The 18,587-nt window shown below is 46.2% G+C and overlaps 1 protein-coding gene across 4 annotated transcripts in view; it reads left to right on the forward strand.

Annotated features, from left to right (window-relative positions):
* BLK (BLK proto-oncogene, Src family tyrosine kinase) overlaps window positions 1-18,587 on the forward strand; it is a 92,164-nt gene that overhangs the window by 33,221 nt on the left and 40,356 nt on the right. For 3 of the 4 annotated variants that reach the window (XM_075126339.1, XM_075126338.1, XM_048845784.2), the window contains exons 2-3: window positions 15,843-15,960; window positions 17,836-17,884. In XM_075126339.1, the coding sequence (XP_074982440.1) occupies window positions 15,843-15,960; window positions 17,836-17,884 (167 nt within the window). Of the gene's footprint in view, window positions 1-9,101; window positions 9,141-15,842; window positions 15,961-17,835; window positions 17,885-18,587 lie in introns of those variants that run through there. The other variant, XM_075126340.1, reaches the window with a different exon arrangement.

Here is an 18,587-nt window from a genome sequence, read left to right on the forward strand (position 1 = left end):
TCCTGGGCATGCAGACATCATGGTGTGAATGTTAAACCATGAGGGTAATTAACCACTGGGACAATTTACTAAGGGTCATGGTGGATTCTCCTCAGTTGGAATCCTGTGGCCTGTGTTATACAGGAAGTCAGACTAGATTACTACAATTGTCCCTTCTGGCCATGGGATCTATGAAACACTTGAGCCTGTACATGGCTGTGCTTGAGGAAACCCCCGCTATGTCGGGGTCAATGAGGCCCCAGGCAGCCCCCAGGCATCCACCCACATGTGGTCAGTTGCAGAAACAGGGCCATACTTTCCATGAGTGTTAGTAAAAGTAACACACACGTGCGGGGATTAGCCCACGTGGGCCCCACCCTGCAACTGCATCCAGAGAGCGGACCTTTGTGCCCATGCAGAGCCCCATTGACTTCCACGGGTTTCCCCACGGGAAGGGGTCCACCCACGCAGAGCTACTTGCAGAATCAATGCCTCAGTGAGTTGCATAGATTGAATTTTCGTGAAGGGCCTGATGAAAACTGACACCTCCTTCCTTTTATACTGTCTCATAATCCAGGAACCGGGGTCGCTCAGTTAAAAGGAAACAGTTCTTTATGCAGCCTATAGGCAAAGCCCCAGCAGGTTTTATTAAATAATCATAACAGCTACTTCTTACAGAGTGCTTTTCATCAGTACACCTCAAAGTGGTAAATGTCATTGTCAAATTTAACAGAAGGGTAAACCAAGGCACAGAGAGGGGAAATGACTTATCCAAGATCACCCACCTGACCAGTGGCAGAGCTGGGGTTAGAACAGAGGTCTTCTGAGCACCACTCCTGTGCGTTATCCCCTAGGACATACTGCCTCCCCGAATATTGTAGCTGAATTAGTTTATGGCTAATTAGAGCTGGTCGACATTTTTGGAACAAATTTTCATTGAAAATGGTCTTTTTATCAAAAAGTGTGAATTATTGCAAGACCAGCTTAGTATAACCAAGTTAATGTTTCCCCCCAAAATGTTTTGTTTTTCAACATTTTTCTGTGGAAAGTTTTGCTGAAAAAGATTAGCCCATTTCTTTACTTCCAAATATATTTTCACTGAGTTGTTTGTGGGTTTTCATGCAATGGAAACACAGTTACTCAACTCTCCACGACAAAGAGGAAGAGAATCTAAAATAGGTGCAGTGAGCGTCAGATGCGCTAAACAAAAGGTGCAACACCCAATCTGGAGTCTCCGCTGACTTCACTGAACATTTGAGCTTAGTAAGGACTTCATGGGTTGGCTCAATGGGCAGGGCAGGAGGGTAAGAACCACGGTTGTCTGCTCCACAAATCCACCCTCCATGGCTGCCCTCGGGGGACAGAGTGGGAGGGTGGAGTACAGCAGTCTTTAGCCCCCATCGATTCACCTCTTCCCCCAACCTGCAGAATCCTAGGGCTTGGTGCATGATTTTGCCAAGGTCTTTAGTCCCTGGGTAACTGGACACTTCTTTTTTATTATCCTAGCAGACAGCAAAACCTGGGAAGAGATAACAGTTTGCAAAGCTGCCTCTCAAACCATCTTTTCTCCCCCTCCTGCTGGATGTGCACAGAAGAGGGGGGCTGCAGGAAGGGCGCTCTTCTTGGCATTCATGCCCTTCCCCAGGTTTGAGATAACTCAGGCCTTCAGGGCAGGCATCAGGCCCAGCTATTTGCTTAGCCCTTGGGGGTGCAGGGGCCAAGGTGGTTTGTTTGGGGGAAGATGGAGCATATATAGCAGCTGTCAGTGAATGGTGGCTGGGTGGGTCTGGTTGTGTTGTCCGAGTCGTTGTTCTGGACTGATGGTGTTGCACAGGATTTGTCAATGTGCTTAGGTCCCAGGATGGGGGATTTCTGCCCACACAAAAGGACCAGAACCTTCACCGATGTAAACTGGTGTAGCTCCATGGCTGGTGATTTATACCAGCTGAGAGTCTGGCCCCAAGGGGCCTGGCAGGACATGACGCTTTGAACTTCTGGGTTCTTTCAAGCCAGGTACTTTTATTGCCACTCTGGGGAGGTGGCAAACAGCATCTACAGTCCTTTGTCTCCTTATGCCTGGTAGGCACTTTCCACTCCTAAAGAGAACTCCTCTGAGCTGTTGGGTCCTGCTGTGTCTTTGTTCACCTTGTCTGTGAGCCCTTTGGGACTGGGGAGGTGGTGTCATGCACTGTGGGGTAAACTGTGGCTGCCCCTGAGTGGATGTGCCAGGATGGACGGGTACTCTTCCCCATCCCAACATCTCAGTAAAAGAGGCAGCCAGAACTCACTGCACCTCTGAGTCAGCCGCTACACCTGGGAGTCATCCTTGTCCAAAGGGGGTGTGGCCAGACAATAGGGGGCATGGCCAAGGCACTGAACCACATAGCCCACCTGCTGGCTTGCAAAGATAGGCATGGACAAGAGCACACACTGTTGTTTACCTTAAACCAGGGGTTCTCAAACTGGGGGTCAGGACCCCTCAGGGGGTCGTGAGGTTATTACATGGGAGGTTGTCAGCCTCTACCCCAAACCCTGTTTTCCCTCCAGCATTTATAATGGTGTTAAATATATTAAACAGTGTTTTTAATTTATAAGGGGGTCGCACTCAGAGACTTCCTATGGGAAAGGGGTCACCAGTACAAAAGTTTGAGAACCACTGCCTTAAGTGATGCAAATACTGCCCCCTGGGGCATTCTGCTTGTATCTCCCCCTTTGCTGGGGCACTTCCCCCTCCCCCTCCCTCCATCCCCTGCACAGCCGCATAGAGCAGGGCAAATGCGCAATCTAGCCCTTTGTTTGGAAAGCACAGAGTAAACACGAAATTAATTGATGATGTTAATTAGTAATAAATAGACGATAAAAAATAAAACCTACATCCCTGGAGGTACAATCTAGAGTAAATAAAGCTCCAAGGACCTGCTGAGCTTGCCCGTGAAAAGCCTCTTACTGCTCAGCAAAGCAGCTGGCAGGATTCAGCCAGTTGCTGTTCTCTGTGAAATCAGCAATTTTTCCTGCAGACAGGGGTTTTGATTAGCAAACAACTACCCCGGCGGCAAACGGAGATTTTTCTACTTCTGGAGAGAAAGAGTTTATTTTCCCCTCCCTTTTCATAAAGCTTTTGCATCTGCTCCGCCTGGAGCCCCTAACCCCCCGAACATGCAGTCTATCATCCCAAAAAGAAAAGGAGTACAGACTAACACGGCTGTTACTCTGAAATCTATCATCCCAGCCGGCTTCCTGCTAGAAGGCACCACCTTTTGAAGCAGGCTTTAATGAACTAGTGGATCTGTTTTTTGCTGGCTGGATTCACCTGCTGGAGCGAGAAAGCTGGAAGACTCCGAGAGACAGGTGATTCTGAACCAGCCTTTGTTTGGATGGAAGTAACAAGCCGGCTTGATGTGATTTGAGAGATCCCAAATTAACCCAAATCACAGTTACTCCATTCATGCACTTGGAGCACAGGTTAAGGTCGCTTTGAAGCATTATTTTTCTCCCTGGGTTATGGATCCACGCAGGATCCTGTCCGGCTCCAGGTGTAAATCAGAGAAGCCTCTGGGCTGCTCTGACTGACCCACTGCTTCTCATGGAGCCTGGGAGGCAGGGAATAGCCCTAGTGTGGTGCATTCAGCCAAACCCCCGATCTGCCCCAGAGTTGGGAACAGGGGCACCACAGAGGCCTCCTTATGCCAGCTCTACCCTCTGCGCAGGGGGGCTCAGTTCTACCTTCTCGGGGTATATCTATAGAGTCAAGCCAAAGTTCCCCCCATCCAATGGCTCACTGGGCTAACTCAGGTAAGCCACACCTGTTTTATATGGTACACAATGGTGTGATGTGGTCGGCATCACCTCTGCCTGTCCTTGACTGCCTGAACCCAGTACCCATTCTGCAGCTGGGGGAACCAGAGGCAGCCTTTCAGTGTGAGATCGAGCAAGACTCAAACCCACAACCTTTAGGACTGTGATCAAGCACCTCAACGACTCAGCCCCCAAGAGGCAGTATAGTTATGCTGTAATATAAACCCAGGTGTGGGGGACCTGGGCTTGTGGACTCGGTGTTTCCAAGCTTATGCTTGAGTGTCTACACTGCCCTGCAAAGCTGGGTTTACCATTGCTGGACCTGGGTCCTACAGCCGTGCTAGCATGTCTGTACTGTACCACACAGACCTTCTGACTCAGGTCTGCAGTTCAAACTGGATCCACACTGCAAAATGACAGGGCTTGGACCGGAGTCACAGCAGGAGTCAGGGTCTGGCCTGCTCACCTCACAGAGTCATAGGATCCGGCTCCTGAGAGCTCGCTGACCCGCGTCAGACCGATCTTTGTGTGGAGCAAAAGGGGGCTTGGGCCCAAAGCCGAGTCAGAGCCCGGGCTTAATATGAAATGTCGACACTCACTTTATGAGCCCTTGCACTGCCAGAATGACATAAAGAGGCCTACATGAAACTGCAGATCAGGCCCAATATCTTTATATGGCAAAGGGGAGACTGGATAGGATCAGAGCATCACGAATAGGATAGGACCAGTTCTCAAGCAGGCTAGCACGTATGTTCTGCAGCACATGCTAGCTGGGGGCTCACCCTGCTCTTTGCAAAGGACCAAGCAGTCGTGTTCTGGGCTATCCTGCAGGAGCAGGACAGCACCACTCCATTTGCCCTGCACCCAGCCTGGCTCCTACCAGTCGGGGCAGCAATTGGCTTGAGGAGCCGCCATTAACGGTGACGAACTGGCAGCTTTCTGGAGACATCCAGCAGAGCTGGAGCCCTGTTTAGAACTAATTCCCTGCTCCCAAACATCCCCAGGGCTCCTGTAAAACCAGGGGTGGATTTCCCCAGGCTACCCCCCAGGAACATCTGCTGGCCAATATTGCAGCATTAGGAAAGCGAAGCAGATGCCAATGCCTGTGAGATGGGAAAGTTTAAATTAGGCCCTGACCACATCAGCCACTGCATCCTGCTACAGGAAGATAGTCACGCACTCCACCTTCTCTGCCTTAGCTAGACCTTGTCTCTGATGGGGACTGTTTATAGTACAGTACGGTTGCATTATCTTACATCTCTTTCTTGCCTTAACCTAAGTAAATAATCATTTAGCAACTCAAAAAACCAGCGAGGGGATGGAAGCCAGTTACGTTATATGTGAATAACTGTAAATAAGTAGGGTTTTCTTTTTCAGAGGCAGAAGATAAAAATATAGGGCAGGATTCCCCGGTATGCTGCAGCTACTTTGCACTGCTCTAGTGATACAATGCATCCCGGGTTTAATGGGCTGGTTTTTCAGCTGCTTTGTGTTGTCCTACTCGTGCAAAAGAACTGGAGAGGACCGGTGAATCTGGCCCATAAAATGCAACCACATGGACAGCTCTGCAAACAACAAAAGAGACCTTGGAGTGTTTAATGCGGTGGGGGTCTGATTTACCACTGCACAATTTCACGAGAGTGAGGTAGACAGGTGAGCTGAGACCTCTGCTTTTCGGCTAAACTCTTGTTTTATTGCTACCTTGTGATCCCAGGCAACCTCCCTTTGTCTCTTTCATCCACGTGTTTTGTCCTAGCTGGCACCTGGACTGTAAGATCTGAGGGGCGAGGATTGTCTCCTTTGTCATTGGTCTGAACAATGCCTAGTGCAAGGGGGCCCAATCCTTGATCCTTGGACCCAAAAGCACTATTGGGACAGGAATAATATCATTGAATCATAGCATCAAATTCACCACTATGCTCTGGTTGTGCAATGCACTAGTGAGTGTGTGTTACAGGTCCCCTCTGGGCCAATCCACGAGGATATACGTTGGTGCAGCCCCCAGATACAGAGTTTGGCTCTTTAGCTCAAACCACTTACGCTTTTAGCCCCATTTCGGTCCCCAGTGTGTCGGTCCAGAGGGAGACTGTCCCAGTTGCTTTGCACTGCTCTGGAAGCTCCAAGCAGCTGGAGTGGACTCCTGAATCTAGCACACAGAAATCAGAGATGGAGAAGACCTATTAAGTTATTCTTCCTGTCCACCCTCATGGTTCTGTTGGAGGCTGAGCTTGCTCACATTGAAGTCAAAGACAAAAACTTCAGTGCCCTTCAGTGGGAGCAGTAGAGTGTTTGTTCCTCTACAACAGTGGTTTTCAACCTTTTTTCAGTTGCAGACCCTAACATTTTTTGAATGGAGTTGCACATCCCTTGGGAAATCTTAGACATAATCTGCAGACCTCCAGGGGTCCACAGACCACAGGTTGAAAACCACTGTTCTATGGTAATGAGAACCTTACATGGACCTCAGACACATAGTATGTGTCTCCAGTCTCCATAGAATCATTGAATATTAGGGTTGGTAGAGACCTCAGGAGGTCATCTAGTCCAATCCCCTGCTCAAAGCAGGACCAACACCAACTAAAACATCCCAGCCAGGGCTTTGTCAAGCCGGGGCCTTAAAAACATCTAAGGAGGGAGATTCCACCACCTCCCTAGGTAACCCATTGCAGTGCTTCACCACCCTCCTGTTGAAATAGTGTTTCCTAATATCCAAGCTAGACTTCCTGCACTGCAACTTGAGACCACTGCTTCTTGTTCTGTCATTTGCCACCATTGACAACAGCCGAGCTCCAGACTCTTTGGAACCCCCCTTCAGGTAGTTGAAGGCTGCTATCAAATCCCCCCTCACTCTTCTCTTCTGCAGACTAAATAACCCCAGTTCCTTCAGCCTCACCTCATAAGTCATGTGCCCCAGACCCTTAATCATGTTGTTGCCCTCCACTGGATTCTTTCCAATTTGTCCACATCCACTCTGTAGTGGGCGGGGGGACCAAAACTAGACGTAATACTCCAGGTGTGGCCTCACCAGTGCTGAACAGAAGGGAATAGTCACTTCCCTCGATCTGCTGGCAAGGCTCCTACGAATACAGCCCCATATGCCGTTGGCCTTCTTGGCAACAAGGGCACACTGCTGACTCAGTTTCCAGTCTCATTTTAAAGGTATCAGCTGATTCAGTGGTTTAGCCACTTCCTTTCAACTTCCCACTTGAAGTTCTTGTACCAAAACACCAGCCTTACCGAAAACCAAGTGCTGACAAACAAGAAGGTGCAAAAGTCAATGCAGACAGTCCCACAAGCAATGGTCACTGTGGTGAATGGGGGTTACAGGAACATGCCAGGGAGAGCAGGCAGATGAGCATGTTCCTGGTTGAGTGGTGGAGCAGCCCAAGACTGACCCATTATAAATAGATCTGGTTTTTACACAAAACTTTTTTTGGGCAAAAAATGCAGCTTTGTCGGCACCGAAACATATTGTGAATTCGTGTCAGTTTTGCCAAATCGTTTCAGTCAGAAAAAAAGAAAACCTAACAAAATTTTCAGAAAAAGTCAAAAACATTTTGATTTTTCTGTTTGAAACAAGATTTCTTTTCAAAAATTCCTTTCATTTCATTTTTAAAAAGATCAAAAATGTTTTAAATGCTCAAAACTGATACAAAATTTGAACTGTTTTGTTTGACCCAAAACATTTTTTTTTTACTTTCGATTTACCAAAAATGTGTTCAATTCAAGCTGAAACTCATTTTGGTTTTATTTTTTGAAATTGCTGGTGAGCTGAAAAATCCATTATTTGCCTAGCTCTCCTTGTGAGAAGTAGATTAGTTTCTTTAGTATGGAAGTCATTGCCCGGACTTGAAGTCCAAGGCCAGCTCCATATTACAATGATGGACATTCAGAAACACAATGGGATGAACCCCACAGTCCTGATTCAGTTGAATCGATGGGAGCTTTGCCTGAATAAAAACTTAGTAAGGACAAGGGTGGAGTTTTCAAAAGGGCCTAGCAGAGTTTGACGACGGCTATTGAAAGTTGGGTACCTAAGTCCCTTGCACTTTAGAAACTCTCACCATTAAGGATTTGGTCCCCAAATGGTTTGTGGGCTTTAACTAGTCATGAAAGTGCTTTGTTTCCATTCTTGTCGTCATCAAGCTTGCTGTGTGATACATATGTCTACAATGAGGGTTGGATCTTCAGCTGGTATAAATCAGCGCGGCTTCATTGACCTTTATTTACCCTGTCCGTGTCCCCCCCCCATGTTTTTTCTAGAAGAACGGCTCTAGGAATTATTTTAGGGACGTTCTGTGGCCTGTGTTATACTGGAAGCCAGACTAGCTGATCAGAATGGTCCCTTTTAGCCGTGGAATCTAGAATCAGTGTGATCTGGCCCTGAGTATTTAGCCACCACATTAGCCATATCAGTGTAGACACCATTTTACATCAGCGCAGCATGATCAGTGTGTGCAGCTCACCCCACGGTAAGGTAAACTGGCGTCACTCATGGGGCTTTGTCCTGGTGCCTGAATGCCCAGCAGCAATAAGGCTTAAATGTCTGTCAGCTGGAAGAGGTATTTGAGAGCTAAATTAAATAGGCTTTTGTGTCTCTAAAAGTAACACAGGCTTCCTTGCTGTGGGCAGAATTACGCTGTGCTGAGCTTCAGGAGGTGTGCCTCTCCTTCCGACCTCACTCCACCGACGTGTGCTGTAACATGGGCCTCAAAAGCTGCCGGGCGGGTGATATCTTTTGCAGCAAGAATGGCGCAGACGTTTTATTTCATTTGGACTGGGAATGAGATGGGATTCAAGGGCGAAAATCTGCACTGGTCAATGCACCAAGAGGTATATGCTCTTGCAATGGATGTCCATCCTTTTGGTTGCATCTACACTGTGATAAAAAACCCGCGGGAGCAAGTCTCAGAGCTCCGCTCAGCTGACTTGGACTCGCGGGGCACAGGCTGCAGGGCTATAAAATAACAGTGTAGATGTTAGGGTTACGGCTGGAGCCTGGGCTCTGAGACCCTCCTCCCACATGGGGTCTGAGACCCGTGAACCTGAGTCAGCTACCCCAGCCAGCTGCCATGGGTCTTTTATTGCAGTGTAGACATATCCTTTGTTTCTCTGTGAAGCACATGGCATCTTTTGATGGTGCTGTATAAATAATCAGTGTGTCTGTTGCCTTTGTGTTTTTTCTGGCATACTGTATGAGCCTGATCGTTGGGGTATATTAAAATCTGTGTTAAAATTGTAGACTGTCACTTTAAATTTTAGGGATTTTTGGCTGGGTGGGGGGACGTCTAAAGGGAAGTGTGTTATCTGGGCCCTACCTAGTAGCATCAGTCAGTCAGCAGAGAGCCAGCCTAGTGTAAGGCCGGGTGAGTTGCACCTTTCTGTTTTGGGGAGTAGCCTGCTTTCTCTCTCTTTGTTTTGGGGGTTTTGTGTGTTCTGAATTCTAAAAAAATAAAGTCACGCTACATTACAACCTTCCAGGAAGAGTATTTATGGTTCTATCTAACAGCTCTATGTATATGCCATGAACATAACAATCCCATGCAGTGCTGATTGCCCTCAACTCCCATGGACCTGAGTGGGTAGAAAATCTATTATTCCAAACTAAATCTTTTGGCTCAAAACTGTCTGATGCCAAATTTTGGTTCTTTTGCAGAAAGCTTCCAAACTAAATGAAACTTTTCATTTCAGATTGCAATTTGTGTTTCATTTTTGGTTCCAAACACCAAAAGCAGTTTGATTTTCAAAAATTTGTTTGTTATTGGTTTTTCTCTTATTTACTTTCTGGAATGGGGTGGGGACAGGGGAAATAAGCGGAAAAGGGAAAGAAAGTAGAAAAAAAACATTTATTTGATATTATAGTGGTGGCAGAGTAACATTTTCTGCTGCCTATATAATTGCAATTAACTCAAGCGGTTAACTCAAAACAAATTAACTAGATTAAAAAATAGTTCTAATTAACCAATTAATTAATTAGTTGTTAATTAATTAACCAGTTGAGTAATTGTCTGATTATTAATTAACTAATTAATTGACAGTGCATATAGATTGATTAATTAATTGTGACTATTTTTAATCTAGTTTGTTTTGCATTAACCGCTTGAGTTAACAGTTAATTAATTAACTGCACTGTTAAACAATAATGGAATACCAATTTAAATTTATTATAAATATTTTTGGATGTTTTTCTACATTTTCAAATATATTGATTTCAGTTACAACACAGAATACAAAGTGCACAGTGCTCACTTTATATTACAACAGTGCCAGGTGAACACCTGTTCTCACTTTCAGGAGACATTGTAAATAAGAAGCGGGCAGCTTTATCTCCTGTAAATGTAAACGAACTTGTTTGTCTGAGCGATTGGCTGAACAAGACGCAGGACTGAGTGGACTTGTAGGCACTACGTTTTACATTCTTTTGTTTTTGAGTGCAGTTATGTAAAAAAATCTACATTGTAAGTTGCACTTTCACGATAAAGAGATTGCACTACAGTACTTGTATGAGGTGAATTGAAAATTTTTTTTCCTCTGTTTATCTTTTTTACAGTGCAAATATTTGTACTAAAAAATAATCATATAAAGTGAGCACTGTACACTGTGTATTCTGTATTGTAACTGAAATCAATATATTTGAAAATGTAGAAAAACATCCAAAAATATTTATAATAAATTTCAGTTGGTATTCTCTTATTAACAGTGTGATTAAAACTGCAATTAATCGCGAGTATTATTTTAATCTCATAATTCATTGTGATTATTTTTTAATCATTTGACAGCCGCAAATATTACTTTTTTCACACTTTTCCAGTGGAAGAAAAAAATAAAAGTATGGGAAAGAGGGTCTCCCCTGCCATTTCTCTCATTTTTTTTTTTAAAAATTCAACTTTTTCAAGTGGGAAAAGGTAAATAAGAGGGCTGTCAATTAATCGCAGTCAACTCATGCCATTAAGTCAAAAGAAAATTAACTAGATTAAAAATATTAATTGCAATTGATCACAGTTTTAATTGCACTGTTAATAATAGAATACCAATTTAAATGTATTATAAATATTTTGGGTGTTTTTCTACAGCCCTAATCAGTAAATCAGAATATTCCCTCCACACACACTTTGTCTCATCTTTTTACCTCCTTCCCCTCTTTTTCAGCGGAAAATAAAGGGGAGGGAGATAAAAAATTGAGAGGGGAGCATTTTCCAGCTGTTTTGATACAAAACATCTCAAACCTCTCGCAAATTTTTTTTTTTCAAAATTAAAAAACTCAGTTTTGCCAAAAACAATTTTTTGTGAAAAAAAATTTCAATTCAACTCTATTTGTTGACCAAAAACCTAGTTTTTGTAAAAAATAAAATAAAATAAATAAAAAAAAATGAAAAGACATTTTGACTATCTTTGGAGGCTCAGCACCTCACAGGAGACCTGACAGATTCTCTCTTATCTATCTATCTGAGCACTTTGCACAACAGTCATCTTCATGTAGGACTGGCATATCCGCAAATCAAGAGTCTAAACAGAGTGTTTCCAGAATGTTTGAATCAGGTCAGAAATTGTAAATGACTGCGGCTCTCGTCTTCTTACATCTCTTAAAAAGTAGGGTGGGATGATGAGCGGGGGAAAATTATTCGCAAATATTTCACAAATTCCAATTCTCATCTAGGCGGAGCCACATTTGTTCACTTTTTCTGTGTAGTTTTGTGAGAACCATTTCTAAATGTGAAACCTTCCTACGCCATCAGACAAACCAGGCGCTGCCATCTCTGTTTATCCTGGGGCCTCTTTGCACCTCCTCTATGTTGTTAAGACCCATAAACTTTCCATCTCTGAGTAGCGTTCAATGCAGCCATTTCTGTTTGGGGAGGAACTTATATTTATGCAGATACACCTGGTTGCCTGCAATTCCACTTACTCTTGCCTGGATATCCTCCATGTTGAGTGGAAGGATGGTCTAGTGGTTAGGGCAATAAGCAAGGACATAGGAGACCTGGGTTTAATTCTGTACTTTGCCATAGACTTTATGTGTGATGTTGGATGAATCACTTAGTCTTTCTGTGCCTCAGTTCCCTGTCTGTAAAATGGGGATAATAACACTTGCTGTACCTCACAAAGGTGTGTTGAGGAGAAATACATTGAAAGATAGTGAGGTGCTCAGATGCCACAGGGGTGGAGACCATAGCTAGATACACACTTAGAATGAGGCTGAAGGTAGCTAGACAATCTGGAAGGAAAGTGAATGGTTTTAAGCCAAGCAAAAATAAGATCTATGATCCAACCAAAGATCAGCAGCAATGCCTCATGGCTTACTGGACCAGTAACATGACTTGAAGAGCAAATTCTGAATATTAAATACTCAAATGACCACATGTGGCAAGTAGTTCAACACACAGGCTGAAATGTATTTGCACAACGCATTCGACAACTTCAGAAAATGAGCAAATTAATTACAATCATGATCCATTCATGGACAATTCACAAGTGGGAAGAATGGGGCAAGTTCAATAAATAGATCACATTTGCTCCTAATAATCACCTAGCTCTGCTAAGCAGGGTCAGGCCCTGCCAATACTTGGATGAGAGACTGCCAAAGAAAGCCCAAGCTGCTGAAGGAAGTGGAGTAGGTGTCTGAGTAAGTGAGGCTTTCTCCTCTGAGTCAGTATTGAACCAATGTCCTTGGTGGCGTTAGGGGGCTTTGTACTCTCACATAGACCATCCAAAAACTCAGGTCCTGACTACCTGAGTGCATTGAAAGACTCCAAGTCACTTTTTGCAAGAGCAGGGCATCTTGCCAAAGGGGGGGAAGCTGGAAGCTCCGCCCCATCGGGCAAATTCTGTCTTTTAGATTTGGTGTACCTGAAACTCCCCTTCTTGCTGGAAGTCATAGAATCATAGAAGATGAGGGCTGGAAGGGACCTCAGGAGGTCATCTAGTCCAACTCCCTGCTCAAAGCAGGACCAATCCCCAACTAAATCAAGTCTGTATGCTGAGGCTTCCTGCTCTCAGTTGCCACCAGATTCCACCCCAGAGACGGCTGCATATCAGTGGCAAAGTGATTTCTATATATACATGGCTAGACTGTGCCACCCTCATGCAAGTTGGTGAGCCATTCCTCACAGCAGGCCCTGTGAAGTCAACAGGAATTCGGTGTCTCCAGCTCTCGCGGTTTCATTGCAAGTAACGCCAATTGCGCCCTTTTCTGGGAGTGATGGGAAAAGCTCCCACCCTCTCAGGCATTTCCGCTCTGTCCAAGGGAACCCCCCTCTGATTCACTGCCTTCAGCTTCCCCGCCTCCTGGGGGAAAGCAGCCAATCAAGGCTGCAGCAGGAGGTGGGCAGAACTCTCCCCACCCCCATGGGCTTTTTGGTAGGGGAGGGGGATTAGCCGGCACCATTCCCATGGGAGAGAGCGGGAGGGGAAGCCAAATGAGCCCAGCAGCTCAGGGTGGCTCTGCTTCCCCCTTTCCTCCTGCGATGAATGCGTCAGTCTGCTCTCTGCTCCTCTCCCCCCATCCCTTCAACTCCAGACCTGAGAACGTGGGGACAGGGGATTTGGTGCAGCAGCTCCCGCAGGCCTGGGAGACTGGGGTGAAGAACCCCAGAAGCAGGGATATGCTGAGGCAGAAGGGGAAGCTGTGGGCCGTGTTGATGTGGGGCTGGGGGTGCATAATTGCTGCTGGGATGGGCAGATATGAGGTTGGGTGGGCACATGGGTCATTACAGTTTTGGAGGTGAGGGGAAGGACAGTGCCGCACTGTCAGGCAGCATGTTAGGTAAATCTATGTGATTTGCTCTCAGCAGGGTCCCCCCACCAGAGCTCCTGGAGCAGGGCCCAAATCATCCATTTCGGGAGAGTGGGCAACATGGTAATGTCCCACAGATGCTGGGTGGTGAGGGGAGCTCAAAGAGGAACCAAAACCACAGAGATGGCTTTTTGATACATGATTTTTGAGTCCGTCTAGTGATTTTTCGGGGTCTGGCACATGACATTTGAATCACAGAATCATAGAATTTCAGGGTTGGAAGGGACTTCAGGAGGTCATCTAGTCCAACCCCCTGCTCCAAGCAGGACCAACACCAACTAAATCAGAACTTTGGAGGTTGAACCTTGGAGGTTGGCAATCCTGGGGTGATTCACGGATAATGTGCTACTCAGTTGGAGTCAGGGTATCAGAATCTGTCCTAAAACTGGTGGAATTCTCTGGGAACCATGTGTATAAAAAGGACTGCACAGGTCAGCTTCTGATATCCTTACTCACGGAGAGCATAACTTACTCCCCAAGTTTCAGAGTAGCAGCCGTGTTAGTCTGTATCCGCAAAAAGAAAAGGAGTACTTGTGGCACCTTAAAGACTAGCAAATTTATTTGAGCACGAAAGCTTATGCTCAAATAAATTTGTTAGTCTCTAAGGTGCCACAAGTCCTCCTACTCCTCAAGTGTATCAGCATCTGACCCCACAAGTTCAGGACCATCATGTAACTAGAAACACTGCACGCTTTCTGTGCACCCTGGATTTCCATAGTTTATTGAGCTCCTTTTCCAATTTCACATGGAGAAGCTTTCATCTTCTGGTTAATCAGATGACTTGTCTTTTTTACCCTCTTCCTGTTGTTTCCATTGAAGAACTGATTAGCAGCTGCCAACGTGGAAACCAAAATCAGCTTGTAATTTACAGATGTTTTACCCTTCATAGTGTAACCCACTGGGGAGTGTGTGTTCCAGATCCCCATCTGTGCCAATCCACAGAGGCTATGAGTCATTATAGCTTCCAGCTAGGGAGCTTTCTCTCAAGGTGCATCTCATGCTTTTATCTATTCAATCCCCGGGGTGTCACCCAAGAGGTCGGTCATCACATATCAGCGCCATATCTGGGTTTAATGCTAACCATCGGAAATAGAGGTGGATTCCCTGGGCGAAAGATCTTACAACCTAGGAGCCTGATGCTGCCACCCTGTCTCACCCCGAGTAATCCTGCTGAGTGTGTGGGACTTGACAAGCTGCCCTGAGTTGCAGGCAGCAGCAGCTGCCCTGCCGCTGAAGCCTTCTCTCGGAGTCAGAGTTCATTTCCCGGCTTGTCCCCCTGGATCCAGGGCAAGGCTTCAATCTGCTACTGATTTATACAAGTAGCAGAATCCTTCCTCTTCCATGCAGGATCAGCAAAAGGGGAACAAGCAAAGTCAGGGCAGCCCCCCGTTTCCCACTCCTGCCGCCCACCCATATGGGAGGAGGAGCAGCAGTCCTAGAGAATCTATTCTCCCACCCCTGCAGGGGGCATAGTCCATGCAGGGTTGTAAAGGCATCTACGCGCCCTTATTCTCCTGCCTAGGCATGTAGGACAAGAGATGATTTTGCATTAAACTAAAAAATTAGAGCCGGTTGAAAAATGCCAATTTTTGTTGGCTTTTTTTTTTCTTTCAAATATATATATATAGGGAAGGGGAGGTGTTTAAAAACCTGTCACTGAAAAATCTTTGGGGTATCTGAAAAGTGAAACAATTTACTTCTCAGTAGAAATGTTTGGGTTTCCTAAACCTGATTTCTCCCCTCCCCCACCCCCGCCCCCCATCATCGACAAAGCAGAAAATTTCGACCAAAGCAAAGAAGTAGGTTGTGGTCAGAAAGCCGTTTTTTGGCAAAGAATGTTTTGACACAAACATTTCAACCATCTCTATTCAAAACCTCTGCTACCTTCCAAACACTCAGCCCCAGAGTGCCTCTATAGGCTTGGGCCACTGGAAAGCAAGGATGGTCCAGGGATTAGGGTGTTAGCCTCAGAGATGCACACCCAGTTCCCTTCTCTGCCACAGACTTCCTGTGTGACCTTAGACAAGTCACTCAGTTTTCCATCTGGAAGATGCAGAGAACAGTGTTTCTCAGTCCTGCAGGCCTGCTGTGAGGCTCTCAGGTATTACAGTAATGGGGGTCTTATAAGTACCTCTCACTCGTCCCTGTGTTCCCATCCCCTACCATTTGTCCTTATCTTAGTTTGGGACCTTCTTACACCACCCTTACTTGTACTGAATAGGACCTGAGTCCGTGAGTCGCCCCATCACATGTTCATTTGTGTTCTCTCTCACAGCATGGGACTGTATGGGAGCAAACACCGCCAGTCCACGCCACAAAAGCAGTGTGAGGCTGCGAATAGGCAAAAACCTCAGGTATTCTCCAGGAAGAAACCTCCTCCACCCCTGCCCCCGGTAAGTAAGAGGCTTGTGACTTCCTTTCTGTGTCCTGTGTAGCCATGGCGGCACAGATAGTTCTGAAATCAGTAGGGCAGCACTTGTGTTTGCCAGCGGTAACATGAGCCCTCTAGTTCCCTTCAACTCAGGCCACCTCCTCTGTAAAGGTGAGGGAGGATGGAGCAGTGGCTAGAGTGCTGCACTGGGCCTCGGGGACGTTGGTGCTATTTCTGGCTGAGCCTCAGACTTCCTCTATTCTGTGCCTCAGATCCCTATCTGTAAAATGGGGTTAATGCTCCCCTCCCTCACAGGGGTGGTGTGAGGATAAAACCTCTTCAGGACTGTGAGGTGCTCAGAGGCCCTGGAAGCATCTACATGGGTAGATTCTGTAGACCAGTGGTCATCACCTGGTCGATTGAGATCGACTGGTCGATCCTAGAGAAATCTCCCAGTCGATCGCAATCTCCGGTGGTGCAGCGGGTCTGCCCACGAAGCTCCCATTGGCCAGGAACGGGGAGCTGTGGCCAGTGGGAGCTGCAGGGGCGTTGCTTGCAGAGAGGGGCAGCGCACGGAGCCACGTGCCCTCCACCTCCCGCCAGGGGCCACGGGGCTGCACTGATCCCTTCCAGGAGTGGTGTGGGGCCGGGGCAGGCAGGGAGCCTGCCTTAGCCTCTCTGCGCCGCTGACTGGGAACCGCCCAAGGTAAGTGCCGCCCGGTGGGCGGCCAGCACCCCAGCCCTGGGCCCCCTCCTGGAGCCAGCCCCCCTGCCCCCTCCTGCACCCCAACCCCCTACCCCAGCCCTGATCCCCCTCCCAGAGCCAACCCTGCACCCCCTCCTGCACCCCAACCCCCTGCTCCAGGTTTAGCCCAGAGCCCCCTCCCACATTGCAAACCACTCCGCTCCAGCCCGGAGCCTGCACCCTTTCCAAAACCCCAAACCCCTACCCCAGCCGAGTGAAAGTGAGTGAGGGTGGGGGAGAGTGAGCGACAGAGAGAGGTGGGATGGAATGAGTGGGGCAGGGCCTTGGGGAAGGGGCGGGGTGGACCCTGGGTTGCCCTTACATTCAGAAAGTGATCTGGGGCTTAAAAAGGTTGAAGACCACTGCTGTAGACACAAGAGGGGTTGAGACCAGATGGATGTCTGGCACAATCATGTGCTGACGCTGTGCATTATATCAAGGTGGAGAATGGACTGGATCTGGGAAGAATACAGCTAGCTAGGTGAATAACCACCCAGCCTTTGCTGTTTTCTGTTGCCTGGCTGAGAAAACCTGGAGAGATTCTAAATGACATAATTTTATCAAACGGAAAACTGAAGTGCAGAAGGATTAAACCCCTAAAACTTGGGGACTAAAGTTAGGCATCTAAAGTTAAATCTGTGTCTTTAAATAAATTTAAATTTAAATCAGGTGTAAATAATTATCCCTGATATTCATGAGCAAGGACATTCCATGAACCTCGAGACAATTATGGCAGTTTCCTGGTTTTGTGCCTGAAGTAATATTGCTTTGTAAATTTTTTCAGCAGGTTCATTGATTGCATCGTGCATCATTTAACAGAGATCTTGCAACAATGAACTGAATTATATAGCATGGCAACATTTGGAATCTAGTTAAGCAGGTAACTCCACTATGATCATCCAAATCAATTGAGAGGAGACCAGTGGTTATTTAAGGACATGAGCAAACAAGTCTGAATGCATCATAGTAAAATATGCTAACACCATGAAAATACATAAACACCCTGTTCCAAAGCACATTTAAAGCAATAGAAAAACTCCCATTGGATTCAATGAGTTTAGGATCAGGTCGTGAGTGACTTTTGAGCCACAAAGCAGGTCCTTCCCCTAGTCCAGCAAAGTAACAAATGGAATTTTTTTGTTTCTCCCAAAGTTCAGACAACATATTAGTACCTCGCCTCTAAACCAACCATCAGAGCAAGGTAAGATTTTTACATTTAATCACTTTTCTGTTTCCTTCTCCTCCTCTGGGTTCTTGCAAGACAATGTGCGGTGACTGGGTGAACCAGTTCTAATATCATCAATTCATTTGTGTTTTATTTTTTTACAATTTTCACACAGATGCACTGTTCGTTCCTTATTAGTACATCTAGGCCTGGTCTCCATCTAAAACTTAGGCCGGCTTAGCTGAGTGGCTCAGGGGTGGCAAAGTAGACAAATTGTTAGAAGGATTTGATGTAAATATTGGTAGTCGTCAATTTCTCTCTCTGCTCAACAGCCATAAGGGAAAACATGTTCTCTGTTAATTGGCCAAGTGGAGCAAGGTCTAGACACAGGGGGTTGAACCAGGGACCTCCAAAAATAAAATCAGGAGTTGGTACAACTTGAGCTAAAGAGCTAATCTGCATTAACAATGGCTGTAATAGACTCATATCCTCTGTGGACAGGGCAGTGAGCAGGAGATGTAAGATACATTCAGTAGTCAGTTACACACACACACACAAATTGCACTAATTTCACTAACTCAGTTTAGTTAAATTGATGCTGGCCCTTCTGAAATTGGTTGAAGAGTGCTGTATATTGACTGCTTATATTTAATAAGGAATGAACTTCAACCAATGTAAGAGTGTCCACACAAAGGTGTTGCATTGGTAGAATTAAACTGGCAGATATTTTGTGTGTGAG

Source organism: Caretta caretta, chromosome 3 (assembly GCF_965140235.1).
Source record: "Caretta caretta isolate rCarCar2 chromosome 3, rCarCar1.hap1, whole genome shotgun sequence".
Lineage (NCBI taxonomy): Eukaryota > Metazoa > Chordata > Testudines > Cheloniidae > Caretta > Caretta caretta.